This window comes from Aedes albopictus, chromosome 2, assembly GCF_035046485.1.
Source record: "Aedes albopictus strain Foshan chromosome 2, AalbF5, whole genome shotgun sequence".
NCBI classification, from domain to species: Eukaryota; Metazoa; Arthropoda; class Insecta; order Diptera; family Culicidae; genus Aedes; species Aedes albopictus.
The window spans coordinates 304,156,914-304,184,856 of record NC_085137.1 but is presented as its reverse complement, the minus strand read 5'-3'; the positions used below and the strand labels follow the sequence as shown (position 1 = coordinate 304,184,856).

At 40.0% G+C, this 27,943-nt stretch overlaps 3 protein-coding genes and 1 long non-coding RNA gene across 4 annotated transcripts in view; 1 reads left to right on the top strand and 3 right to left on the bottom strand.

The window, feature by feature from the left end:
- Positions 1 to 27,943, bottom strand: part of LOC134288187 (uncharacterized) — a 504,266-nt gene that overhangs the window by 408,191 nt on the left and 68,132 nt on the right. The window lies entirely within an intron of this gene.
- LOC109423864 (sialidase) lies at positions 9 to 1,810 on the bottom strand. Its single transcript, XM_019698901.3, has 2 exons — positions 1,672 to 1,810; positions 9 to 1,587 (listed from the first exon to the last, which is right to left on the bottom strand). Exons 1-2 carry the CDS (start codon positions 1,681 to 1,683, stop codon positions 79 to 81), a joined length of 1,521 nt encoding a protein of 506 aa, XP_019554446.2. The 5' UTR covers positions 1,684 to 1,810; the 3' UTR covers positions 9 to 78.
- On the bottom strand, positions 22,344 to 24,028 carry LOC109423863 (selenoprotein F). Its single transcript, XM_062852170.1, has 4 exons — positions 23,877 to 24,028; positions 23,002 to 23,142; positions 22,825 to 22,937; positions 22,344 to 22,766 (listed from the first exon to the last, which is right to left on the bottom strand). The coding sequence occupies exons 1-4, from the start codon at positions 23,952 to 23,954 to the stop codon at positions 22,430 to 22,432; spliced, it is 669 nt and encodes a 222-aa protein (XP_062708154.1). The 5' UTR covers positions 23,955 to 24,028; the 3' UTR covers positions 22,344 to 22,429.
- Positions 26,590 to 27,310, top strand: LOC134287151 (uncharacterized). The gene is made up of 2 exons (XR_009997075.1): positions 26,590 to 27,056; positions 27,127 to 27,310. It is a non-coding gene; the product is annotated as an uncharacterized LOC134287151 (long non-coding RNA).

The window sequence follows — 27,943 nt, the reverse complement described above, 5'->3', positions numbered from 1 at the left end:
ACAACATATTCGATTGCAATAAATGTCAACGTTTATTGTTCATTTCCTCGTAAAAAGAATTGTACTGTATTTGTTGATTTAGGATTTCTTGGCCGGAGCCGGGGTAGTGGGCTGTTGGTTTTGATGCTTCTTGGAAGGCCTCACAGAATCCACTTTGGACTTGACTGCTGCAGTGGCTTTGCTGGCGGTGCTGGGTGCCTGAGTTGTTGCGCTCTTGGTGGCTTCAGCTTTTTGGGTGTCACGCTTGTGGACCGACTTGACTGCTTTAGGGTCGTTGACTACTGGAGTACCGTGAGGGGCCTGGCTTTGTCCGTTTTTGGCTACCTGGGCAGTTGGGTGAGCAGCTGGAACAGTCGGAACACTCTGGGTGTCACGCTTGTGGGTAGTCTTGGAAGCTGGAGTAGTGTGGGGTGCCTGAGTAGATCCGCTCTTGGTCGTTGATGGGGCAGCAGCGCCGGAATGAGCTGGAGCGTGTTGTGCCTCACGCTTGTGGACGGATTTCACTGCCTGTTGGCCATTGGGAGCTACGTTGGAGTGAGATGCTTGAGCTGGTCCGTTCTTTGGTACTTGAGCAGTTGGATTGGCGGCAGCGACAGCTGGGTGGGTTGCGACATTCTGAGTGTCACGCTTCTGAGTGATTTTGACTGCCTGCTGACCGTTGGCTACAGGAGTGGTGTAAGGTCCCTGAGTTGGTCCGTTCTTTGGCAGCTGGGCAGCAGGGTTGACGGCGCTTGCAGCAACGGCTGGATGAGCAGCAGCATTCTGGGTATCACGCTTGTGGACAGTCTTCGATGGTTGTTGTCCATTGGTGGCTGGCGTTGAGTGAGATCCCTGAGTAGGTCCATTCTTGGTCGCCTGGGCAGCAGCGGCAGCGGGATGAGCAGCAGCATTCTGAGTATCACGCTTGTGGACTGTCTTCGATGGCTGTTGTCCATTGGAAGCTGGCGTTGGGTGAGATTCTTGAGTAGGTCCATTCTTGGTAGCCTGGGCAGCAGCAGCAGCTGGATGGGCCTGGACATTTTGGGTGTCACGTCGGTGGACAGATTTCACTGCCTGTTGTCCGGTGATAGCAGCGATGGCATCATGTGCATGACCTGCTGCGTTCTTGAGCGTTTGAGCAATTGGATTGCTGGTCGTTTCGATGGTAGGTGGAAGAGCAGGCGTCACATCTTGCGTATCACGCTTGTGGATATTTTTGCTAGCTGGAGTGGTGTTGGCTCCTTGGGTTGGCTGAGCTGCTGGATGACTGGCGGGGGCTGGGTGAACTGGAACATTCTGAGTTTCACGCTTGTGAGCGGTTTTAACGGTATGAGGAGCATAGTCTACTGGAGTGGTGTGTGCTCCCTGGGCTGGCGCATTCTTGTTCTGTTGAGCGGCAGGATGGCTAGCTGTGGCCGCGGCAGCCGGGTGAGATGCTACAGCCTGAGTGTCACGCTTGTGCACTGATTTGGCCGTTGTCGTTTTCTGTTCATCGGTAGGTACCTGCGGAGGGGCTGGGTGCACAGGTTTGGCTGCCTCTGATTTCACTGCAGCGTGGGGATCAACCGGTATCGCGACAACGCACGACACGACGAATAGAAGACAAACCTGTATGCCGAAATTTCATAATGAGTGATCAAAGAAGAATTTGCAATTCTCGCAACCGTCTATGCTGCTTGCCTAGGTACTTACAATTTTCTTCATGTTGTAAACGATGCTAATTCCTTGGATGCTACCGAAAAACTATGCTCAACTGTAGCAAAATTGCGATTTATATAGAAAGAAGCGCAAGGGAAAACCAGTTTTCTATTTGATGCGTAATGTAATTGATTTGTAAATATCATAGCAAGTTGTATATGTAAGGGCAAGCTGGGATACTTTCCGCGTTTTGTGTGATTCAAATTTTTCGGTGAATGTTAACACATCTACGCTAATTAGAAAAGAATAACATGTAGTGGACATTCAAATCCCCAAACACAAACAGTAGATAAGCTCTACTCGCTAAATGCAGCTCATAGAAGGAAGCGAGATCGCTATTAAATGCTCTAGTTTATTTTATTCATTAAAGCCTTTGGAGCGGAAATGTGAGGTAAGGAATGAATCATTTGATTGAGGTTTTCTATCGATAAAATAATTTTAATCTTTTAGTTTGGCATCAGTACTGCTTTGAAACACAAGTCATACATATGCCTGTTGAGGTCTGAAACATTTTTTTCATTGATAAAATACAACTAACATATTAAGCTATCAATAACATTGAAAATACTTGTTCAAAAATTTATTCAAATTGATTCCTAGAAAACGTAGTCTTGAGATCTGAACAAAAATTCATTTAACGAAACGGCAACAGTGCATAGTGCTTGAAATGGTCGATTACACGATAAAAATAAAATAACATTTGATTTTAGATCTTCGGTGAAGTTTCTTTATATGATAACGAGCATATTTTGGCATCATGAGCTTAGTGATTATTCTACCTAAAAGTGAAATCGAAAAATTATGTTTGCAAAAATAGAAATAAGAGACTGCGTTTTCAGAAAAGTTGTGGATAATTTGTAAAAGCCTTGGTAAAAGCACATATTTTTGTCGAAGACGATAAGTAAGTCAAATCAGGCCAAACATGTCTAAAGGTCCAATCTGCAGAAGAGAGGCTCTCTTTGGTTTCCCTCTCTTTTGTTAATATCTCAGCTATTTCTTTGTATTATTATTGTCTCCTTGCATTAATCGATGGTCAAAACAATCGTCGATTTGTACTGCAAAAATAGTTGAAAAGTGGTACCATTATATTGCAATAATTGAAAGAGAAATTGAACAAAGAGAGCCTCTCAAATGCAGATAGGACCTATTGAAATGTTTGGCCTGAAATGAAAAAGTTGTTATCTTCTTAACATTTTAGGCCAACTTTCACTCTAAATTCGGCACCAACATTTCAAAAGGGCGTAACTGCTTTTGCAATCAATGCCTTCTCACAAAGCTGTGGAGCGTATCCCATCCCTCTCGAGCAATCCACTAGCACAAATGGTCGGCGTTAAGTCAGACCGGACCATCTGTTTTTCAATGATTTCGAGAAAATGTACTGCAAGCACCTGAAATTTCAAACCTTTGGCATTATTTTCAGAAATACTATTATTCTTCTATGTAATGACACATCTGCATCAAAATACCATCGAAAAGTTCAGGTTTAACGAATTCCTCAACTTATCTTCACCTGCCCTAAAAATCGCGTAGTCCACTCTGACTGAACGCCGACCAAATAGAAAGATAAAATCCTCCTCTTTCGATTAATGGATGTGAATTGCGTGAGATGAATGAAATACGATCCACAGCTCTGTGAAAAGGCATTGATTGCAAAAGCAGTTACGCCCTTTTGAAATGTTGGTGCCGAATTGTCGAGTTCTACGCAAAACTACGCAGCTGAGATTGTGGCAGCTGAAATTTACAATACTCATTTAGAGCATTGGTGTCTTCGACAAAGTTTCTTGTAACAACTTTTCTGAAAAATCTTAGTACCGTCATTGGGGGTGACAGTGGGTCAGAGGGGCGATATTGGATCAAAACATTATCTGAAATACAGGGAGGGGCCAAAATGTTTGGGATATGCAACTTTTTTTCCCTCACAAAAAAGTTCAACATGCTATAACCACAGACAAACAGACGTAACACTTGCGAAATTTCCATCGACCTCGCTTTCAACGAACATTTTAAATGTTCATAGTTGTGACATTCACATCCAGAGGCGCGCGCATCGTTTTTCTATGCGTTTGACGTTTCACACTAGCGCGTTCTGTTGGCGATATGGCACAACACAGTGATTCGTGCAACTTTTCCACCAGGTGATGGTAGTGTGAACTGGGCGATGGATTTCCATGAAAATCGTTCAAGGTGTTACGTCTGTTTATCTGTGCTATAACTTTTCAATCTCAAATTTTGACTGTGAACCGAATTGAATGAAATTTTGAACATACACTAACACTATGTAAATGCTTCACAAACTATTAAAACATAGGTACTTTTCAAACGTTTAAGAAAGTTATCATGGATTGACACTTTTTGGACTTTTCTCGAAAAAATATAATTTTTTTACATCAATGTCAATAAATTTTAGTGTTGATATCCAAAGATTTTCCACTTCTGTTCTCAAGTAATCTCTAATCAGATATATTAGAGCCTATTTAGATTGAAGGAAGAACACATTTAGTAATTTTTGTGTGGTATTGTAAATTTGACTTATTTTCCTTTATATGGGTAAAAATTTCAATGCGGTGTAACTTAATTCGACGTTTTTTGAGAAAAAAAGTTGCCTATCCCAAACATTTTGGCCATCCCTTGTATCTCATCAAATATTGCGAATATCAAATCAAAAATTTTATGGTGTCATCGTCGTAGTTGCCATTAGTTCCTGTCAAAAAATTCGATTTCTAGAGCAATTAGGTAGTTAGTTTTTGATAAATCATCGCAATTAATTGGTTTTTGATAGCAATTAATAGTTAGTTTTTGGTAAAACAACGCATTCAGTCGGACATTGCCCTGAAGATGGGCTAGATCGGCTAGATCTCGCCCGAAACCGGTCGACAAAAGGTATTTTTTAAATCTTTTCTTGACGATTGTTAGTACGATAAGTGTTGTCTTGTGCAGTGATGGAAAACAGTGAGGAATGCAGCTGAGTATACACAAACGCCAAGTTATCCTACTCGTGAACAACAGAAGCCAGAATATATTCGCACTTCCTTAACTCGCGAGCTAACGAAGCTGGTCGCACTCGTGATTGATTCGCGAAGCAACTCTGAACATTTTTCAATTTTGTGAAAAAACGAATTTACACGGCCGACAGATTAACTTTTCAGGAACAATAAAGCACAAAACACTACTATCTGATGGATAATTACTTGTTTTGCTATTAAAATTGCACTAAAATGCAATTCCCGCATCTCCACTTGTTCTTCGCGAACAAAAATTCATGAGTGTTTTTGTTTTGCTTCATACTCGTGAAGCAAGCGGGTGCGAATAAACTCACACACGGCTTACTCTCGGCACCGTGAGTAAACCGATTGTTGCTTTTACACTCGCGAGTTGATCACGATGAGAGTGTTTCCATCTCTGGTCTTGTGTCGCGTCGCGTATTGTGTGTGTCGTGTATTTTCTTATGTATATTTCTTATGTTAGTGCAACTGTAAAGTAAATTATCGATAAAAAGCTTTAAAATAAGGCTTTTTTTTAAATGTCACTTTTAGGGCAGGATGAAACATCACACTTTAAGGTGGATGGATACTTTTGAGAATCTCAAACTCATAGCCATCACATAATATATTACTAAGTAGTATCAAACTTGAACAGAACTAAGTAGTATCAAACTTGAACAGAACTTAACTTCGAGGGGGTGAGAATGGGTCAATTTTCATACACTTGTAGTTGAAAATTGACGAACTCCTAATATTTTTTCATTATTTGCGCATGTATTACCAAAGATCACATTCCCCTGGCCAAGTTCGCAGGGGTTGACGGTATTAAAGTGAAGGATTTTCATTTTGATTATTGTAATGTAGTGTTTTTTAGTGAAACATATCACCTTTTTAACACTTTAACACAGAGAACAGACGTCCAAGTCCAGTCCCGAAACTGTGTAAGGAATTTAACGGCCATTTGAAATCGGCAACACAAGTGGCAATAGCGTGGCGCTGCAACCGGTTAATTTCCCATACTAATTTAATTCACCACTTGAAATGTTTCAATTCACCACTGACTGTGGCAATATGGTGCTTGGTGGCGTCAGTGTTGTCATCGTGTATTCGTTTGCAACCTTACTCAAGTAAAGATTCAAATCCTTACACAACTTTCCGAATGAAATTTGTTCTAGCCTGGATGTCTGTTCTCTGTGACTTTAATGCGCCTCCAACGGTTCATCACGAACCGGCTGCTGCAGATGGAGTATGGCTGATCATATGCATCAGACATGCTCGATAAACATGGAGGATCCGCCAGGGCTCATTAGAGTCTATTCCCAAGCAATAGTTCCAAGTCGGTTGGATTTAAGAAGGTTTTGATGATCGTTACAAATCCTAATAAAAGTATTGTAGGATTTGTGACAGGTTTTGGAACCTTTTACAGCCAGCTGAGTTCAAAATGTTGTTTGGGCTCTATTTCCCACGTTTCTCGGTTGATTTTAATTAGCAATTCATTAATGTCATAGTCGCTTTTTCGAATTTTTAGAATGTTAGTTGGTCATATTTTCTTTAAATAAAGCAATTAAAATCGACCGAAGAATTAATAGTGGGAAGGAGATTTGCAGCACTTAATTGTGCTGATAGATTCGAAGCTAACGTGCGAACACTTAAACGCATTGTTGACGTCAATGCGTTCGACGTGACATTTTGGACAAAAACCGACTGCTTTTTATTAACTGAACAACGTTACTTGTGTATGACTAGGTTGACATTTCTAGGCTACGGTTGAGAAAATGACATGGTTTATCTAGGTAGAAAATGACATAGTTATCTAGGAAATTGACTGAGTTATAGCAGCAAGTGCCCAAAATAGGTGCTCCTGCCCAAATGGTCCCAGACCCTATTTTTGTTTATCTCTTAGATGGCATTTTGACACCAACAGAAAAATATCAGAAGTTCAGTTGCATGTTTCTGTGGGTTTTGGACCGACGACAATTTAAGGACACAAGAGATGAACACAGAGAAGTAGAAAACGATTAGCGAAATCAAGAAAACAATTTGACACAGGATCGACTATATTTTAACATACAGGGTTTGATTGATTCGATGAAAAAAAAAAAACAAACATACGACAACTGACTTAACGAGAAGAAAAACATATTGAACCATACCACAAAATTGAACAAGACGACAAACACAAACCGTGTGACCATAACACTACATAGGCAAATCCTGACTGACTGACCAATTGAAAACTTTCCAACCTTCTACCGTAACTTTCTGAGTCAGTAGGCAACAGTGTCTTAATGGATATCATTTTCCGCGTACGGCTGGCAAACTGCTTCTGAAAGATTACGTACTCTTTTCTATCTTCGGGTCTAGTGTAGAGGTTTCAATTCTATTCAGAGTGCAGCTAGAAACCCAGCAAAAAAAAAAAGCTTTAAAATAAGGCTTTTTTTAAACGTCACTTTTAAGGCAGGATGAAACATCACACTTTAAGGTGGATGGATACTTTTTAGAATCTCAAACTCATAGCCATCACATAATATATTACTAAGTAGTATCAAACTTAAACAGAACTTTATTAACTTGCTTTGTTGTCAATGCGAAACAAATTCGTTTCCCTTGACCCCTTGATCCCTTGAATGGGTCAATTTTCATACACTTGTAGTTTTTAGGAAAATTGACGAACTCCAAATATTTTTTCATTATTTGCGCATGTGTTACCAAAGATCACATTCCAGTGATCAAAGGATTTTATCATGCAAAAAAGCAAAAGTTATTGAACAATGAATGTGAAAGTATGCATTTTTACCCACCCCCAACGACGGTATCTAATTTTGATTTTTGTAACTAGTTTTTCAATCTCGCTTTTAGGTGAATTAATCACTGAGCGGATTATGCCAAAATATGCTCGTTATCATATGAAGAAACTTCACCGAACACACCCAATATCTAAAATCAATAGTTTTAAAGTTATTCAATTTTGATCGTGAAATTGACCATTTAAAACACTGTGTAGCGTTAATATTGCTATTTTGAGATATTTTTGATCTTTCGAGAAAAAAAAAACACACAAATAGTGTAGCCACAGAGAACAGACGTCCAAGTCCAGTCCCGAAACTGTGTAAGGAATTTAACGGCCATTTGAAATCGGCAACACAAGTGGCAATAGCGTGGCGCTGCAATCGGTTAATTTCCCATACTAATTTAATTCACCACTTGAAATGTTTCAATTCACCACTGACTGTGGCAATATGGTGCTTGGTGGCGTCAGTGTTGTCATCGTGTATTCGTTTGCAACCTTACTCAAGTAAAGATTCAAATCCTTACACAACTTTCCGAATGAAATTTGTTCTAGTCTGGATGTCTGTTCTCTGTGGTGTAGCCCGGGCCGGACAAAATGCGGTGTAAAATGAAACTAAGGTTTTAAAATCTGCAAATACATATACCACAGACAAACAGACGTCTCACTCTATCCACTTCTCATCGTTTCCCTTTTTAACGGACAATTCAAATATTCTGTAGTTCGCAAATCGCTCGTTTATAGCACTCGCATCGTTTTTGCTCTTGTTTGACGTTTGCTCACTATCGCCATCTACTCAGTGAGTTTGCGAAACAGCGTTAATTACGATTAACGATAATTGAATTGGGCGATTATACTTTTGTGACGATGAGTTTAATCGCACTTTGCTCCAAGTGATATGTCTGTTTGTCTGTACATATACAATACATATTGGTATTTTTATCCCGTAGAAGTCATAACAGTACTGCTCTTGGGTGTAAATGGTGTGAAACTTTCCATAATTCTTGTTTCGTTGAAAATTTTATTGTTGTTAAAAAGTTTTAGTTTCACGACAAGGGTCACAATTTTCGGGATTAACACAAAAGGCCGAAACACGAAAGGCCGAAACCAGTGTAACTACCACAAAAGGCCGAAAGCATAAAAGGCAGAATTACGAAAGACGCATATTAATTCGGTTTTCGTTTAGTTAAATACACTATCAATAAAAATAATGTATAAAAGGGTTGTTTTAGTAGTTCATAACCTCAAATTGAATAGTTGTAATTTTTTAGTAGTTCCACTCCAACGTAGAATGCACATAAATGTGGAATATGTGGCATAGCCGCATGGAGGATTGAAGAACTGAGGCGGCAGAAGGCCACCGAAGTATCCGATATCCGATGCACCGCAATTGCATCGATTCGAATTCCAGCAAAACAGTACCTAGTCTCAATAGTGTGCTAGGTATAATGCGAACAGAAGTTGTTATCTTTTTTTAGGTCCGACGAGCGTTAGCGAGTGCGGACAGCCAGCGTTTCCCCGATAGATATAGCAAACGTAGTTGTTCGGCCAGCTATTTGCCCTTTCTATCATTATGTGCTGCCGTTATAAGCATATTATGCCATGTTCTGTATTATCACTATACACTGCAAAATATTTTTGCTGGTAATCAGCAAACTTTGCTGATTTTTGGCGTGCTGATTGCATTCAGCAATACAAATTACTGGGTATCAGCAATTATTTTTCAACTTGCTGAACCATCCAGCAATTTTGACAGTTGATCAGCAAAGTTGTGCTGAAATTCAGCAAAAATGTTGCTGAAATTCAGCAATTTATTTTGCTGATTTTTGGCGTGCTGGAAGCATTTCAAAAATTTTGGTGTGTACATGTCACATTTGTAGACAACAGTTCCAATTTCCAAAAAAAAATTGAGTAAAATTAATTTATTTTGAGCGATATTTATTTGCTTTAATGTTTTTTTCTACAGATTTAATTGTAAAAAGTAGTGAAAAGGATAACCCTCTTCTAAGTAATAAAATGACTACAGTGACCCCACAATTTATGAATCGGCAAAAATGACCACAGTTTATGGATCACTCCATTTGATCAACATGGTGATTCATAAATAGTGTACAAAAATTAAGCTGATTCATCGGTGTGGGGTCACTGTACTTTTGTAATTCGGCCTTTCGTTACATTCGGCCTTTCGTTACCTTCGGCCTTTTGTTACGTTCGGCCTTCCGTTCCCTTCGGCCTTTCGTGCTTTCGGCCTTTTATGATTCGGCCTTTCGTGATTCGGCCTTTCGTAGTAGTCCCCAATTTTCTACTTTCTTCTTTCTAACAAATTGAGAGGTATTCATACTAGTTGAAGTTCATATACTGTTTTCCAGAATAATCTGATGACAAATGTAATAATTTTAAGAATCTGTTAAGTCTTTCACGTCAAATGTGGGGCCAAGTTTCAATTGTTGTGAGTGCATAATTGTTGAATATATGCAGAAATTCCTAATGGGATTCCTTCATGAATTCCTCTTGGGTTTTCTGCAGAAAATTATGCTTGGATTCCTCCAGGAATTCTCTTTGCAAATTTTTTAGGGATTTTTCAGTTTTTTTTTTCAAGAATTTCTCCTGAGATTTTTTGCGTGGACTGTGATTCCTCTAGAAATTTCGACTGGATTCTAGTCATGCCTGCTATAATTCCTAAAGAAATTCTTACTGGGACTCCTCCTGGGATGCATACAGATTTTTTTTATACGATGGTTCCAGGAATTAATTCAAATATTTTATCAAGAGTTTCTCAAGAAGTTCTTCCACATTTGTTTCCAGGAATTTCAAAGGGGTTTACTCCCGGAATATCTTTGGTCATTTCTATGGGGACTTTTCAGAGTACTGGCGGGATTCATTCAAGAATGCCTGCAGGGTTTCTTTCAGAATTTACTCAAAATAGCAATTTGAATGTTGTAGTCGATTCGGAACGAAATGAACACTGGCAATTTCTGCGCATTGCATACTGGCAGGCGTTTTAGAGAGTTTAGAAAAAATCAATCCGATTATTTTAGCCTAAAGTTTATTTAATTAACTTTGATGTTATGTAAGCTCGTCTAAGATGGAGTATTATATCTGTGCTATTGATCTCCGTAGGCAAATTACTTAACTAGTCGATGTAATCAAAGGATTAGCATAAAATATGCAGGGGTGTCCGTTATGCCCCGATGGGTGTTCATTTCGCCCCGTACCTTTCCTGACAGCCTTAAAAATAACACACGGCTTACAACTCATTATTTCTGCACTGATGATATGTTAAGTTTTTCTCTGTTATATAGGCCTATCGTACTCATTTGCCCCCTACGCTAAAAAAGACAAAATAATTTTTCACCGCGGAGGCTAATAATCTCCACAAAGGGAAATAATCCCGATGAACTTTTGATGGTATCATCTATATATATATATATATATTATACTGTTGCTGGTTGAAAACCAGCCGTTTTGATGCATGCAAGAGCAATTTTTCGTAATGTAATTTTATTTGAGCCCCTTTTTACAATTTGGCAGGAAGCATCAACGCGTTATCTTCTAGAGTTTTTAATACATCTATAAGTGGATTATTAGGTTAGCATTATATTCAAAAGAAAAAGCTTTTAAAATCTATCTCTCTGGTCCAACATAATTGCGTATTTTAAAACAGTGTGCAGTGCTTCATAACATCTATACATATCTGCTGATCGTTCCTATGGGCAGCATCTGGATATGAATATGTGTCATCGGCAGTAATGCTTCTTGAGGCCATTATCTTGTATTATCTTGTTTGCAAACTTCATTATCGCTTTATGTTTGATCCATGGTCTACCGCCCACCACATCGTCTGCATAACAGACCAACCGCTTTTCGGCATTGTTGCGCCGATAACGATGTGACGCTTTCCAACTAGTTTATGACGCCGCTGTCGAACATGACCTATCCGATACAAGGTGGAACGATTATTTGCAATTTTACTTTATTTCAACAGGTTTTCTTTACCTGAATTCGATACACAGTATTATTTTGAACTTTTACTGAGCTGCATAGCTAGGCCGTATGCAACAAATGGACTAACATTATTTCAGTCATGTTATGTTTGTCTATAAAGCTCAACCATATGTACTTGAGTAAGGCCGTTCGCAATGCTGTTTTATTTTGTATGGCGAGTTTTAAAAATTTTAACGGTCTAAGTACGTGTATTATAATATACAATTTAAAAAATATATAATAAAAATGCATGTCCCATGAATCATCATCAAACATCTAGTAGAACCTCATAAAACCAGTCTTGGACCAGGTGATAATTGCCAACTAAACACAATTTTGGAATGTTCTTTTTGGCACTGATTGGGTGTAAATATTATTGATTGCGATATTCGCGCTTGTTCTGTTTGTCTTTTGAATTTGGGATCTATAGGTAGCTTTCTATGAGTCATTCTATTTCCCAAAAGCCATCCAAATCATTGGGTAGAGTGCGGACAAACATATGTATGTATGTATAGTTTATCGCATTATCATAAAATATAATAGGACTGTCTGGCTCTAATTCTGTACTAGGTCAGGAATTCCTAAGGGCATAGCAATAGCATGGAAGAAAAGTTAACGAAAAGGTACGAAAATGATTACACTCATTCGAAGAGGGTATTCTGCTTTGAGGGTTCGAAAAGTCGGTACAAAGATGGAAGAAAAGGTTAATCATGAATCATTATCAGGGGAACAAAGCCCGAATTGCCAAGATGGGGTAAAATGGCCCAACTCATAAAATCATTCCTGAATGTGATTTGATCATCATTACTGTGAATGGTACGGTAAAGGCTGGGTATGCTGCGCAATTCAGATCCCATCGTGATCCACTAGCCTCTGCCCAGCAACTCCTATCCCTACCTCCACGCGGTACCGGCCGGAAACTATGAGCAACCTTAGGGAAGATCGGGTAACCAACCCCGGTGGGAACTTTGGTCGTAGGCTGACAGGGAAGGGGGGGGGGGTTTGCTTCGGCGAACCTGAGCGTCTGTTCTCCAGGAGGAGCGGCTCACAACAGCGTCTGATCCCCATGTTAGGGGCGGCTGATCTACGTCCGAGTGCCAGGGAAGGACTCTAAGCTCAACTGTGCACTATGGTCCTCCGGAAAGTAGGGGGTTGGTGTCAGGCCCTACGAGCCAGCCGTAAAAAACCATTGTAACGGAAAATCAGCAACAGAATAATACCAACCGAGACCAACGACAACGACCCCAGCGAACAAAAAGGACTTGCGATTGGAAACTCGGTACGTGGAACTGCCGATCTCTCAACTTCATTGAGAGCACCCGCATACTCGCCGATCTACTGAAGGACCGCGGGTTCGGCATCGTAGCGCTGCAGGATGTGTGTTGGACAGGATCCATGGTGCGAACGTTTAGAGGTAATCATACCATCTACCAGAGCTGCGGCAACACACGCGAGCTGGGAACAGCTTTCATCGTGATGGGTGATATGCAGAGGCGCGTGATCGGTTGGTGGCCGATCGACGAAAGAATGTGCAGGTTGAGGATCAAGGGCCGATTCTTCAACTTCAGCATCATAAACGTGCACAGCCCACACTCCGGAAGCACTGATGATGACAAGGACACATTTTACGCGCAGCTCGAACGCGAGTACGATCGCTGCCCAAGCCACGACGTCAAGATCATCATAGGAGATTTGAACGCTCAGGTAGGCCAGGAGGAGGAATTCAGACCGACGATTGGTAAGTTCAGCGCCCACCAGCAGACGAACGAAAACGGCCTACGACTCATTGATTTCGCCGCCTCTAAAAATATGGCCATACGTAGCACCTTTTTCCACCACAGCCTCCCTTATCGTTACACCTGGAGATCACCACAGCAGACGGAATCTCAAATCGACCACGTTCTGATTGACGGACGGCACTTCTCCGACATTATCGACGTCAGGACCTATCGTGGCGCCAACATCGACTCCGACCACTATCTGGTGATGGTCCAACTGCGCCCAAAACTCTCCGTCATCAAGGGGCTGTCCATAAACCACGTGGTCATTTTTTTGGGACTTTTAAACCCCCCCCCCCCCGCGTGGTCATTTGTCCATACAAAAATTTTTATTTGTCCATACAAAATGGTCATTGGCCGAACCCCCCCCCCCCCACCCCTCATGACCACGTGGTTTATGGACAGCCCCCAACAATGTACGGTACCGGCGACCGCCACGGTACAACCTAGAGCGACTGAAGCAACTGGAAGTCGCCTCAGCATACGCGCAGAATCTCGAAGCCGCGTTGCCAGACGAGGGCGAGCTCGATGAGGCCCCTGCTGGAGTACAGTGAAAGCAGCCATAAACGACGCAGCCGAGAGCACCATCGGGTACGTGGAACGGAGTCGACGGAACGAATGGTTCGACGAAGAGTGCAGAACGGTTTTGGAGGAGAAGAACGCAGCGAGGGCGGTAATGCTGCAGCAAGGGACTCGACAGAACGTGGAACGTTACAAGCAGAAGCGGAAACAACAGACCCGCCTCTTTCGGGAGAAAAAGCGCCGCCTGGAAGAAGCGGAGTGTGAAGAAATGGAACTGCTGTGCCGTTCCCAAGAAACACGGAAGTTTTATCAGAAGCTCAACGCATCCCGCAACGGCTTCGTGCCGCGAGCCGAAATATGCAGGGATAAAGACGGAGGCCTCTTGACGGACGGACGCGAGGTGATCGAAAGGTGGAAGCAGCACTTCGATCAGCACCTGAACGGCGTGGAGAACGTAGGCACGGGAGCCCACGGCAACGAACAACGACGCCAGTGCAACGGAGGACGGAAATGAACCAACTCCCACGCTGAGGGAAGTTAAGGATGCCATTCACCAGCTCAAAATCAATAAAGCAGCTGGTAAGGATGGTATCGCAGCTGAACTCATCAAGATGGGCCCAGAAAAGTTGGCCACCTGTCTGCATCGGCTGATAGTCAGGATCTGGGAAACCGAACAGCTACCGGAGGAGTGGAAGGAAGGGGTAATCTGCCCCATTCACAAGGAATGTGAGAACTTCAGGGCGATCACTATTTTGAATGCTGCCTACAAAGTGCTATCCCAGATCATCTTCCGTCGTCTGTCACCTAAAACAAATGAGTTCGTGGGAAGTTATCAAGCCGGCTTCATCGACGGCCGGTCGACAACGGACCAGATCTTTACCGTACGGCAAATCCTCCAGGAATGCCGTGAATACCAGGTTCCAACACACCACCTGTTCATCGACTTCAAAGCGGCATACGATAGTATCGACCGCGCAGAGCTATGGAGAATCATGGACGAAAACGGCTTTCCTGGGAAGCTGACTAGACTGATTAAAGCAACGATGGACGGTGTGCAAAACTGCGTAAGGGTTTCGGGTGAACTATCCAGTTCATTCGTATCTCGCCGGGGACTGCGACAAGGTGACGGACTCTCATGTCTACTCTTCAACATCGCGCTGGAAGGTGTGATGCGACGAGCCGGGCTCAACAGCCGGGGAACGATTTTCACAAAATCCGGTCAATTTGTGTGCTTTGCGGACGACATGGACATTATCGCTAGAACATTTGGAACGGTGGCAGAACTGTACACCCGCCTGAAACGCGAAGCAGCAAAGGTCGGACTGGTGGTGAATGCCTCAAAAACAAAGTACATGCTGGTAGGCGGAACCGAAAACGACCGGATCCGTCTGGGTAGTAATGTTACGATAGACGGGGATACTTTCGAGGTGGTGGAGGAATTCATCTACCTCGGATTCTTACTGACGGCTGACAACAACGTGAGCCGAGAAATTCGGAGGCGCATCATCAGCGGAAGTCGGGCCTACTACGGGCTCCAGAAGAAATTGCGGTCGAAAAAGATTCACCCACGCACCAAATGCACCATGTACAAAACGCTAATAAGACCGGTGATCCTCTACGGGCACGAGACATGGACCATGCTCGAGGAGGACCTGCAAGCACTCGGAGTTTTCGAGCGACGTGTGCTAAGAACGCTCTTCGGCGGTGTACAGGAGAACGGTGTGTGGCGGAGAAGGATGAACCACGAGCTCGCTGCACTTTACGGCGAACCCAGCATCCAGAAGGTGGTCAAAGCCGGAAGGATACGTTGGGCAGGGCATGTTGCAAGAATGCCGGACAACAACCCTGCAAAGCTGGTGTTTGCAACGGATCCGGTTGGCACAATAAGGCGTGGAGCGCAGAGAGCACGATGGGCGGACCAGGTGGAGCGTGACTTGGCGAGCATTGGGTGCGACCGAGTATGGAGAGCAGCAGCCACAAACCGAGTACATATTGTGGCGTACTATTGTTGATCATGTCTTGTCTTAATGATGTTGAACAAATAAATGTATGTATGTATGTAGGGTACTAATCTTCCTTCCCCATCCCTCAGCTGTCGCAAGGACGTGGCCAGGACAGCACTCGACCGTTGGAGGATTGCGTCAATCTTGTCTAAGAGTCAGAGATTAGTCCCAAATCTTTGTGCTTTGATAACGGGCAGGAAAGATGCAACCCTCATAAACAGCGATCCAGGGCTGTACCACCTACGAATTTGTGCGACTTGCTAAATGCTAATGCTAATGCTAATGCTAATGTATGTATGTAGGGTACGTGTGCCATCAGTAATCTCATGCTCCTATTTTCATCCTATTCGAAAACCAGCGATTACGGCACCGATTGGCTCCGTTCTTTTTGTTTTCATGGGTGCTCACTTCTAACAAAAAATACAAAAATAAGAAACAAAACAAACAGCGCTTCAATCCTTTGTTTTTCGTGGGATGAAAATGGGAGCCACATGCTTAATAAGGGAACCAATACCCTATGTACTGTGAATGGTGTCAAGATACACACTAAACGCTTTCAGCAATATTTTGCTGAATTTTGCTGAGCTGAAGAGTCCAGCAAATTTTTTTGCTGAACTTTGAGCAAAGTTTGCTGAATTTCAGCAAAATGTTGCTGGTGATCAGCATAGTTTACTGAACAAATCAGCAAATTTTTGCTGAAACCTTCAGCTCGGCAAAATTTAGCAAAATTTTGCTGAAACCCGCTCTCGATTTTCGGTGTGTATGTTAGCATATTTTTTTTTTTGCAGCTAGGTCGCCAGGTTATCTTATCAATTATCAGTCGGAAATGTCCGAAAAATGATGGACGTAATTTTAGAATGTTTTCATGAAGTGGCATCTTATCCCATGACAGACAGAGCCGTAGCATTGAGTTGTCCAAAAAAAAAGTCTCACGAAACCTACTGCAAGCCTATCCATATACGTGAGAACAAAAGATGTTTACAAAGTTCTTACAGATAGATTAACACGGGAAATCTGAACACAAACCACTACCACATAGGAATTTACATTGGTCAATGGTCCCATGTCGCCCTTGGCAAACATCCAGATGGGTGCCCCACGTTAATTGGACATTATTGATTTGCAAAAGTAATTACTTATTTAATTTTATTAAGTTTCTTTAAAAGTTGAATACATAAGGAGAGGTGAACCAGCGTCTGGCTGAAAGCCTCCTTAATGAAGAAAAAAAAAGTTGAATTCAACTTTTAACAAAAACAAAACAAAAACAGCTTTTCATAAATAACAAATTTCCCCCGATATTTTATAAGTTCGAACACATTTTGCACTTCAAGAAATCTGTAATCATTAGATGAACCATGGACATGGAGGAATACCAGGAGAAATTTCTGATAAAATTTGTATATGAGTTTTTGTTTAAATCTCTGGAAACAATCCTGTGGGAATCACAGCATGAAATTATGCAAGAACCTCTGGAGCAATCCCTGCAGGAATATCCGGAAGAATACCTGATGAAAACATTAGGAGACTTTTTAGCGACAATTGTAAATAATTTTTGCATGAATTCCTGGAGCAGTTCGTGAAGAAATTGTTGAGGATTGATTGGTAATACAAATGGTAAGCTAAATAAAATGAATTGCAAAAGATGATTTCTCTGAGTGTATTCACCACCTTGCGTACACTGAAATAATTTTTGTTGTGGAAACTACCGATTCCATAGTAAAATTACTAACCGTACCTATGATTCTCAACCGACAACAATTTCTAGTTAATTCCACTAAAACACTGTCAACTTAACTAGCAGTGCAGTTAACATTACCACAAATAATCTTAATTTAACAAATGAGCATTGTATTTTTAACCATACTGTGTTGTAAAACGCGTGTCCTGGAAAAAATAACAATGTTTTGTTGTTGAGACGACTATGCTTTTAGTCGAATTTACTACAATGCATTGTAATTTCAAGCATATTTCAGTTACCTTAACAGATTTTGTTATCGGTTGAGAATCATAGGCACGGTTAGTAATTTTACTATGGAATCGGTAGTTCCCACAACAAAATTTATTACAGTGTAAGACTGTTTGAAAACCTATCGCAGTGAGTCAATCTAGTGGGCTGGTTTTGCTATGTCGTTTGAATTGGAAAGTAAAACACTTTTTCCACGGTCGGCAACCGGAACAGACGTCTTTTCTTCAGTAACAGTGTCAAGAAACTCTACGAACACACAGAAATAAATTAAGAAATGCATGCGAGATTTTGAATTCCTGAAAAAGTTTCTTAATGAATCTCTGATGAAATTTTCTAACATAATACCTGCTGCAGAAATTTGTGAAGAAATATGAAATTTATGCTTTTCTGGAGGGATTTATGAGAAAATTCATGAAAGTTATTCTAGATAAAACGTCTCAGGATAAAACGTAGCAGAAATATATGGAGCAATCTCTAGAGAACATGGAACAATTTTGGTAGAAATTAATAAAAGCTTTTGTAAGCAATGTAAGAGATTTCTTCTTTTTAAAGAAATCTATGAAGGTTTTTTGTAGAGAACTGTGGTTCAATTTCTATAGAAGATCCCTGGAAAAATTTGTGAAGGAATTCTCAGAGGCATGCCTCAAGAAATGCGATGTCTCAAGATGTATCGATGGTTGAATGTTCACTGGTTGGGGCAAAACCTAACTAAAAGGCACTGTCAATGTCAAAATAAATGTCAAAACGAGTTTAACGTCTGACCGCCGTCGCATCACAGCTCCTGTATACAGAACGATTGCGCAAGTATGTGAGTGTTTCGTGACGTATTTTTCCTCACTTGCGTGTGTCTAGAACATTTTGATCAGTTGTTAGGTGCCCCAACGAACGAACACGATTTGCTAATCGGGGCGCAGTCGTGACCCAACCAGCGAATCCGCACTGTAATCTTTAAAGATATTTTTGTAGGAATTTATTTAGAATTAAGAATTAATTAAGAATTTCGAAAAAAAAAAATGTGAAACATAGTTGAGTATTGAGAAATAGAAGAAATTTTAAAAGAACCTGTGGATTTTTTTTTTTGAAAAAAAAAATATTCCAAATTCCCTGAAAGACTTTTTTAAAGTACATCTTCATAAATTATTGGAGAAATGTCAAAAAATCCAATCTCAGTTTTGCATACAAACTTTAGAGGCACAAATCTGACGGATGAAGCAACAATCTACGCTGCATTTGTTTATCCTCGTTTTGTTCACATGCAAAATGAAGCAGATATTTAATCCAAATCAGGCGTGTTTTTTTACGAATTTTCAAGAACGTGCTCTTGAAAACGTGTGTGGCGGTTCAAGTCATTGTTCAGCAGCCATGTTCATATTCTCTTCTGTTTCACCATAAGGAAACTATAGAAGATTATCTAAAAAAAATCTTTGGAAAAATATCTAAAGAAATTCTTTGTCTGATTTCCGAATAAATTTCTAGATAACTTCCTGAAAGCTTCCTTGAAAGAATTTCTGAAGCAATCCTTCGGGAAGTTTTGAGAGGAATCTCCAGAAGAATTTTGAAGAATGTGATGTTCCGAGAAAACGGACGAAAGTACGTAAAACACATTATCAATCTTAGATACTGTAAATAGTGACATCTTGATAACATCCAGAGAAAAAATAATAGCATTATCCTGTATTTTTCTAGCCTTAGGTCTTTTCGGCGCCCCTCTGAGTCTGGCGCCCTTGGCGGGGGCCAACCTGGCCAACCGCACGCTACGGTTCTGATGGCAGATGGCCTTTTTTCACTACTTCCTTTTTACGAATTAGTTTTTAAAATAGTTAAAAATCTATTAAAGTGCATTAGTTTAATGAATGTTTTTACTAAAGCATCAAGTAAATATTGTTTAATTGCTAATACCACTTTTCAAACCCTATTTTTTCTTATACAAATTGATTTATTTTGTCGGTGTTTGTACGATAACACAAATTTAAAAATAAAGAATCGGCATTCTTTGTGATTTTTCGTTGTCGCAATAGTTATTTATGTAACGAGTTGCAAAAAATAGATTTTTTCATCACGAGTCGTACATTCATACGAATGTAAGAAAAGTGCTGAAAAATCGAGTGCAACCAGTTCCATACAAATAGTTTATGCAATTCAGTATCATAATTTCTATTTTATATACCTGATTTTGGTATCATAATAACCATTTTTTCCGAACTGGCTCATTATGAAACTGAAATGGGTTGCATAATGAAAAATAGTTGCATAATGTTCATAATGCAACTCATTTGGGTAGCATTATGAACATTGTGCAACTCAAATGAGTTGTATAATGAAAAAAATCATAGCATATTCACCAACAAACATTATTTAATTCATTTATTTAGTATATATTGCATCAAATACAAGATAAAACTGAATTAACAATATTTCTCCATAGTATACAGTTCGTGGCCGCCGGTCTCCATATCCTCGGTCAAATGCTAGCCAAGCCATGATCCACCTGGTCAGTCCATCGTGCTCTCTGCGCTCCACGTCTTCTTGTATACCAACCGGATCAGTCGCGAACGTCAACTCTCCAGGGTTGTTGTTCGGCATTCTTGCAACATGTCCTGCCCACCGTATCCTTCCGGCTTTGGGCACCTTCTGGATGCTGGGCTCTCCGTAAAGTGCAGCAAGCTCGTGGTTCATCCTTCTTCGGCACACACCATTCCCCTGAACACTGCCGAAGATCGTCCTTAACACACGTCGCTCGAAAACTCCGAGTGCATTCAGATCCTCCTCGAGCATGGTCCATGTCTCGTATCCGTAGAGGACCACCATACTTATAATCGTCTTGTACATGGTGCACTTGATGCGTGGGTGAATCTTTTTAGATCACAGCTTCTTCTGGAGCCCGTAGTAGGCACGACTTCCACTGATGATGCGCCTTCGTATTTCACGGCTAGCATTGTTGTTAGCCTTCAGTAAAGATCCGAGGTAGACGAATTCTTCCACCACCTCGAGGGTATCCCAGTCTATCGAAACATTACTACCTAGACGGATCCGTTCATGTTCGGTTCCGCCTGCCAGCATGTATTGTCCGTGCGGTTGAAACCCGGAATTTTCGACTAGCGAAGATGGATTTTTATCCAAATCCGTGCGTCTGACCTAACTTCGGAAGTGGTGCGCTAACCAGGGTGCGATGACGTCACGTTTTCGATTCCCGCATCTTGTACCAATGTTTAGGGAACTCAAATGCATTGTCAATGGGGGAGCACAATTGATGTTGGCTGCAGGCAATCCTTTTGGGTGGGAATGGGGATATCATATACGTGGGTGCGCTGAATAGCGGACCAGGTTACAGCGCACCACTTCCAAAGTTAGGTCCGACGCACGGATTTGCGTTGCGTTGCGTTGTAACGGAGTAATTCGTAGATTGCATACTGAAAGTTGTCATGCTAAAACTTTAATACTCCTATTCTAATTGCTTATGGAATGCTATTTGGGAAAAAACAGCTATCCAATCAGAGGTTGAAGTAAAAAAGACATGAAAACTTCCACTGCCGGCCACGCCTATCTTCTCCGTTACGAGGAAAGGAAAGGATGTGATGATATGACACCTACTTTATGAAAGGCCAGCGACTCACCGGCGCCCCCATAAGTGTCAAGGAGTTGGATATTTGGAATGGGTTGATTGGGGATTCACTATAAGCGAGTGATGCGGTAAGATTCAGATTGTGTAAGTGTATTTGAGTTGATCATGTAGATGTGTTGATGTGAGTGTAAGTTATTTTTTAACACCAACGTTGGGAGTGACATAGCTAAGAAATTTGTCACTCCATGGGCCAGTTAGGTCCGACGCACGGATTTGAAGAAAAATCCAACTTCGCTAGTCGGAAACTCCGATTGGGTGTACACATCGTGTAAGAAGATGCACATGCGAGTGAGAATTTGTTTAATATCTTTTCTGCCGATAGTCGAAATAAGTTCCGGTCTTCGGCAACATTCATCATAGAGATCTGAAGAATTCAATTTGGCTTTGAAACTATGACTTTATCCATGTGTGGATGCTCTACAACGTGGAGAACTTTTTTTGAAAATTCTCCATAGTAATTCCCATACAAACCTATTTTGCTCTTGGGCCACCATTAAATCACCACCGAAATGGCTGAAAATTTGACTGGACTCTAGTTTTGCACCAAGGATTGTAATGAACATATGGGAGCTTTGAATTTCCAACATGTTTGAAATCTGAACTGCCCTAGTGTACAGTTCTGCAACCGCAGAACATTTGGAACGGTGTTTAAAATTGAAATTGGTGCGTATAATATGGCACCTTCACGATATTTAGGTTTTTGCATGTCTTAATATTGATCTTAATTAAAATAAAATGAATACACTTTCGGATGATTTTTTCGTGGTTCTTATTATCTTCGCGAAGTTTTCATTTCTGGCAAATAGAAGCAACAATAATGTGTCATGGACCCGCGTGACACCGACGCAACAAATTAGTTGTAGCACGCACAATTTTCAGTGGTCGCACAACTTCTAGCTATGAGACACGTCGAGCATCAATGAACTTTGTAAATTGTAGAGAAAGTATGTATAATACGTACGATTCAAATAACAATATGCATTGACTTTAAATGGCTTTCTTTCTCTAAGAAGCAATTCATATATCGCTTGAATATTTGTATTTTGATGCACATGAGCCATTACACAAACAATTTAACAAGCTACGTATTTATATGTACTTACTGTGACTACACCCGATTGGTTAGGAGGTAATTGTCGTCGTCGGTTATCTTTGTTAATCGCGTCTCGAAAAATTCCTGCACCGTATCGGTGTTCCATTTGGTAATTGACAGCGTTTCCTTTACATTGCCGGCCTCATCCATTAGCTTCACTATCGGATCCAAGCCGCGGACGTACTTAATGGTCAGATTGGGGAACTTCTGTGGTCGATCGCTTTTGATGAAAGCTTGGATCTGCGGATAAGCTCCAAATTTACAGGTGCAAACCTCCAAAACTGCTTTTGGGTAAACCATCAGCTTGCCGGTGCTCTCTACATCCTTTTGGCAGCACTCCTGGCAGTGATCCCTAGAATGGAATGGAATGTTAAGAAGCTGTTTCCGGTACGTTGCCAAAACATGAATACTTAAGCTCGTCTAGGCCATATTCGCCAAGTGTATCGCACGATGAGCAAAATAGTTGAGATTTAATAAACCCTAGATCGCGGCAGTCTTTTGCAGTAAATTCGGCATTCGCTTGCTGATGAATAAAATATAAAACATGTTATATGTCAATTAGAATCTCTGAAACCACCAGGACTTACCTGAAGAACAAGCATCACCAGAGATAAAAGTGCTAGGAAAAATTTACACATGTTTTTAAATGATTCAGGCTTAAAATAAATTATTCTAAACAGTTTGTTCAAGGAAAAGTTATGGAAAACGCTGTAAAATTTGTCAAAATATTGCGCAGTTCCCACCCAACTGGACCCCTTTCGCAGTTAGTATAAGTGCGGGATCGTGAATAAAACTGCGATTTTGCATCGAATCGTTTCGGTGTCTTCTGCGCACTTATTCAGCACTTTGTAATGCGTAAGTGCGCAGAAGACACCAACACGATTCGATGCAAAATCGCAGTTTTATTCACGATCCCGCACTTATACTAACTGCGAAAGGGGTCCAGTGGGGTGGGAAATGCGCAATAGGTAAATCCAACGGAAGCTAACGATCCTTCCGCATCTGGTGGCAGGAATGAGAACCCTGTGAAAAACGTGGCTCCGCTAAAATTTTCCATGGCGCAGCATAGGAAAAGTGCATTTTTTTCACTTTTTCGTATCGAATTCCGCATCGTAGAGAAACAAACGAGCACTTTTCGGAAAGAAAATTTGATTCTCTTTCAGATGCGCTTAGATCCGGTAGGTACTTACGAACAGTTTATGTGATTTATTTGAGGAGCTCTTGCTATGCCTCCAGCGGGCAATCTTCCGGATTTTTTGTTAGCTGGCCAATCCGGTGTCTGTCGCCGTGGGCATCGAGATTGATGGTATTAGAAGCCATTGCAAATGGAAAATAGCAACCACCAAAGCAAAATATGAGTTAATTTTGAAAACAAAAAATTGAATTTTTGATGTAAACAAACGATTTTCACCTTATCTCACTTAGCGCCTCTACAATTGGGGGTCATCCGAATTCACCTATAACTCCAGGAAAACGCGAAACACGATTCGAACCACGTATTTTGTTTACATGCACGCGCAATTTCCACTTGACGTTTCATGTTGCCCGCCTTTCATCGTAACGAACGTTTATAAATTACGTCCAACGTAAAATATGGCAGGTTCCTCAAAGATTTAAAAAAAATGGTCAAAATGTTTATTTTTAGGTACACGGTCAGAAAATTCACTCATTTCTAGCGTAACATTTGAAAAGGGCCTATCTGCAAAACGTAAACATTGAGAAAACCGCATGAGAAGATTACCTCCCAAATTAGGTAATCCTATTTAAAAACGAAAAACTGTTTTAGGTGTTTTATTCCATCTATTGACACGTATGGGAATCTACTTTTTGACTCTGTGCATTATTTGCATCATACTATAGCAAAAATTCCATAAATAAAGTATTTTGAACATGAACGGCAGATAGGCCCTTTTACAATTTCAAAATCAGTTAGGCCCTTTCAGTTAGGCCTTTTTATTGTCGGCAATTTCAGTTAGGCCCTTTTATTTTTTCCTTATTTTTAGCTAATTTTAATTATTTTGGATTATTATTATCAATGAATTAGAGAAGGTTAAAGAGCTTAACTCAAAATTATTGGAAAACATGAAAAATAACCCAAATTTACAAAAGGGCCTATCTGATTTTAAGAGAAAGTTTTAGTTAGGCCCTTTTATTTTTTATTAATTTTAGCTAATTTGAAATATTTTGGATTTATTTTCATCTATAATTCAAGGTAAGTTAAAGAACAACTAAAAATTATTGGAAAATATGAAAAATTATCAAAATTTACAAAAGGGCCCATCTGATTTGAAAGGTAATTTTCAGTTAGACCCTTTTGAATGCAGTTAGGCCCTAAAAGATTATTCAATTTCGGATAGGCCCTTTTAAAAATTATTCAAAATACGGTTAAAATACCTCTTTTTACATTGATTAAGGTGTTATGGGATAGCTTAGGTAGATATTGATAGGAATAGTGAAAAATCGGGTTTGTTTACATTTTGCAGATAGGCCCTTTTCAAATGTTACGCTAGATTTTGGAGCTAAAGTGGCCCTGATAAAAAAGATCATAGAGATACAACAGAATGGATTGTTACAACACGCTGAATAGGAAGCAATCAGTGAAGCACTAGATTGAAAGTAGTGAGCTGGATTTTTGTATGGTGAGATGATCAATTCTCCGTTTCTGCAATGAAATGGTGTAAACAGCGTGGGTTATATGATTTCTTGCTTAATTTGATGCTGTTTGAGTAAAACTTTGGGAAGCTGTGTTGTTGTATTATTTATGTCATGCAACTTCAACAACACAGTTACCCAAAGTTTTGCTCAAACAGCATTAAATTAGGCAAGAAATCATATAACCTACGCTGTTTACACCATTTCATTGCAGAAACGGAGAATTGATCATCTCACCATATAAAAATCCAGCTCACTACTTTCAATCTAGTACTTCACTGATTGCTTCCTATTGAATGGTACTTACCATTTATTCAATTGTTTAAAACGATAGAGTAACAACAGATCTTATGATTTTCCACCATAGCATGTATTGTAAATGTCGCTTTTACAATAGAAAATGGGGGTTGTTATGTATCTTTACCATAAAAAAATCCAAATTTTCTGGAAAAAATCAAGTCAACTACCATTATGGTGTTTTTATTATTGAAATCTCTAGTGCCATTGAATTTATTGTACACGTATAGTAGTTCCAATACACCATTTTCAGCAGGAAAATACGTACACAATATAATTTGTTATTGAATAGTCAAATTTATTATTATTCAATGGTAGCTTATGGTGATTTTATTGGAAATTTTTATCAGGGGGGACAACTCAAAAATGAGTAAATTTTATTTCCAGCGATAGCGCTGGCCCAAGTGCGAAAATCTCATCAGTTAAGGTTGTATAATATTCTTGCCGATGTGAAGAATATTATACGGCTTAAACTGTTTGGATTTTTGCACTTGGGCCAGTGCTATCGCTGGAAATAAAATTACTCATTTTTTGAGCTGTTCCAGTTTAGCTCAATTTTGTGTGAATCTTACTCATTTTAGAGTAACTTTTTCTTAGCGTGTAGTTTTTCGTTATTTATTGTGGATTTACCGGCTATTTGTATTCTACCGGTTATTTAAGTAGCCGTTACAAATTAGCCGTTTTCATATGAAAATCAACTTGATTGTCAAAAAATGAATGTCGCTGAGTAGCTAGTGGTAACGAGGAATAGGCTCCTAAAGGCCTATCTCAATTTCTGCATAATTCGATCAGGCATTGATTAAAACGACATGTTTACTCATTTTTTAAGTATTCCTATTAGGTAAAGCCCATAAAATATATTTTCAAAAATTTTAATAATTTTTGCAACACTCCTTGTTTAGCACTAAATTTTGGGTAAATTTTGTTTACCGTGTATGTCAAACAGGAACATTTATTGTCAAAAGTGAGCCAATGTGGTGTCTTTTGCAACCCGCCGTTTCACTTCCCGAATAAAACGGTATCATACATCAATTGTACAGTGTATGATTTTCCCATTATTCATGTTATCATAAACAGGATTATAAATCGATGATACCACATATCATATTGGTGATAGCAGCTATCATTTTGAGAATATCAATGATAGACCGAATGGGTTGTTAACCCGCATAGAGATTTACAGTTTGCCTTAATCTCCAAACAGTAAATCTCTTTTATCTGTTGCTGTTAATGTATAACTAATAGTTGTCTTTATGTCGAAGAATATAAAATGCAACGCATTCAACTATATACCACGGTCTATGCAATCCATACCAAGTGGTGACATCATATTATACTATGCAGATATTGTTGAATGATATAAAGATGGAAGCTTGCAATTAATGGTGGCAATATTAATTCACCTTATGACAAACTGTGTGTGCATATTCTGTGCAACACACCTACACGCATGCGTTTCACTATATGCCACTGAAGTTGAACAATGTGACAAATAGTTGTACACATCTGTATTCGTGAATTAATGAAAATCAACTGATGCTTGTGTTGACAACATCCAAAACAAAGAAAAAATTGGAAGCAGTCAACCGAAAGAGCAATTTTGTTTCAGAGCCATTTCAGAGCCCAGATTTGAACAACTGCCGTAGTAAATCGGGGCATTGTACCAGGATCAGCAGCTAACGTGCTGTTAGCGGTAAGTACTCAATACGACAGAAAAGTTGCATACATCCAACTCACAGTAAATCTTCTCTCATAATCGACAGCACACTTATCGGAGACCAACGTCCGCTTCATTTGCAAACATCAGCAAACATCCATGGCGACCCGGTATGCAAGCTGGAGCGGGAAACAAACTGCGAAGGAGTTGGTCCAAGGACACATTCAATTTAGACATAAGTGATGATGGAGTCTATCACGGTTAATAAAAGTAATTGTTCATTGATTATAGTGAAATTTATTCTCATTTTTTTTGTTTTCTTTTATTGTATTAATTTAAAAAATAAACAGTACAATGCACTGTTTATAGCTATATAAACACAATACGGTATACAGTACTCGTTTTCCTTGCAAATTTATGGTCAAATTGTTCTCTAACCATTTGCTATGCAGTGAATTGTTCGAAAATCTGGATAGTAAATTGACCATATTCTTTACTGTATTGCGAAAAATTTGTTCGGGAAAATGACCGATTTTTTATGGTAACCTATCTTAACCGCCTATTCCACATACTGTAAATTGGCGGGTTACCATTTGTCAAACTAGCAAATATGTACATGGAATGGTGAGCTTACTGTTATCTCCGATAGTCTGAGATATGGTTAAATGACAATTGCTAATGGTCATCTACAGTATGAGCACAGATAACAGATGTTTATGCTAGTACAAATTTTTCGCAGAATCCTGTGTAAATGTTCAAAACGATATACGTTGGCTCATTACCGCCATCTACTCAACTGTTTGCGACATTACATCTAACAATTTCTGCATAATTCGATCAGGCATTGATTAAAACGACATGTTTACTCATTTTTTAAGTATTCCTATTAGGTAAAGCCCATAAAATATATTTTCAAAAATTTT

Coding starts and splice junctions, on each gene's coding strand:
- LOC109423863 (XM_062852170.1), bottom strand. CDS start 23,954: ATGAAACGTCAAGTGGAAATTGCGCGTGCATGTAAACAAAATACGTGG. Junction 23,143..23,876: donor GTTTCGCGTTTTCCTGGAGT/TATAGGTGAATT, acceptor GGAACTGCGCAA/TATTTTGACAAATTTTACAG. Junction 22,938..23,001: donor TGGTGATGCTTGTTCTTCAG/GTAAGTCCTGGT, acceptor TTTATTCATCAG/CAAGCGAATGCCGAATTTAC.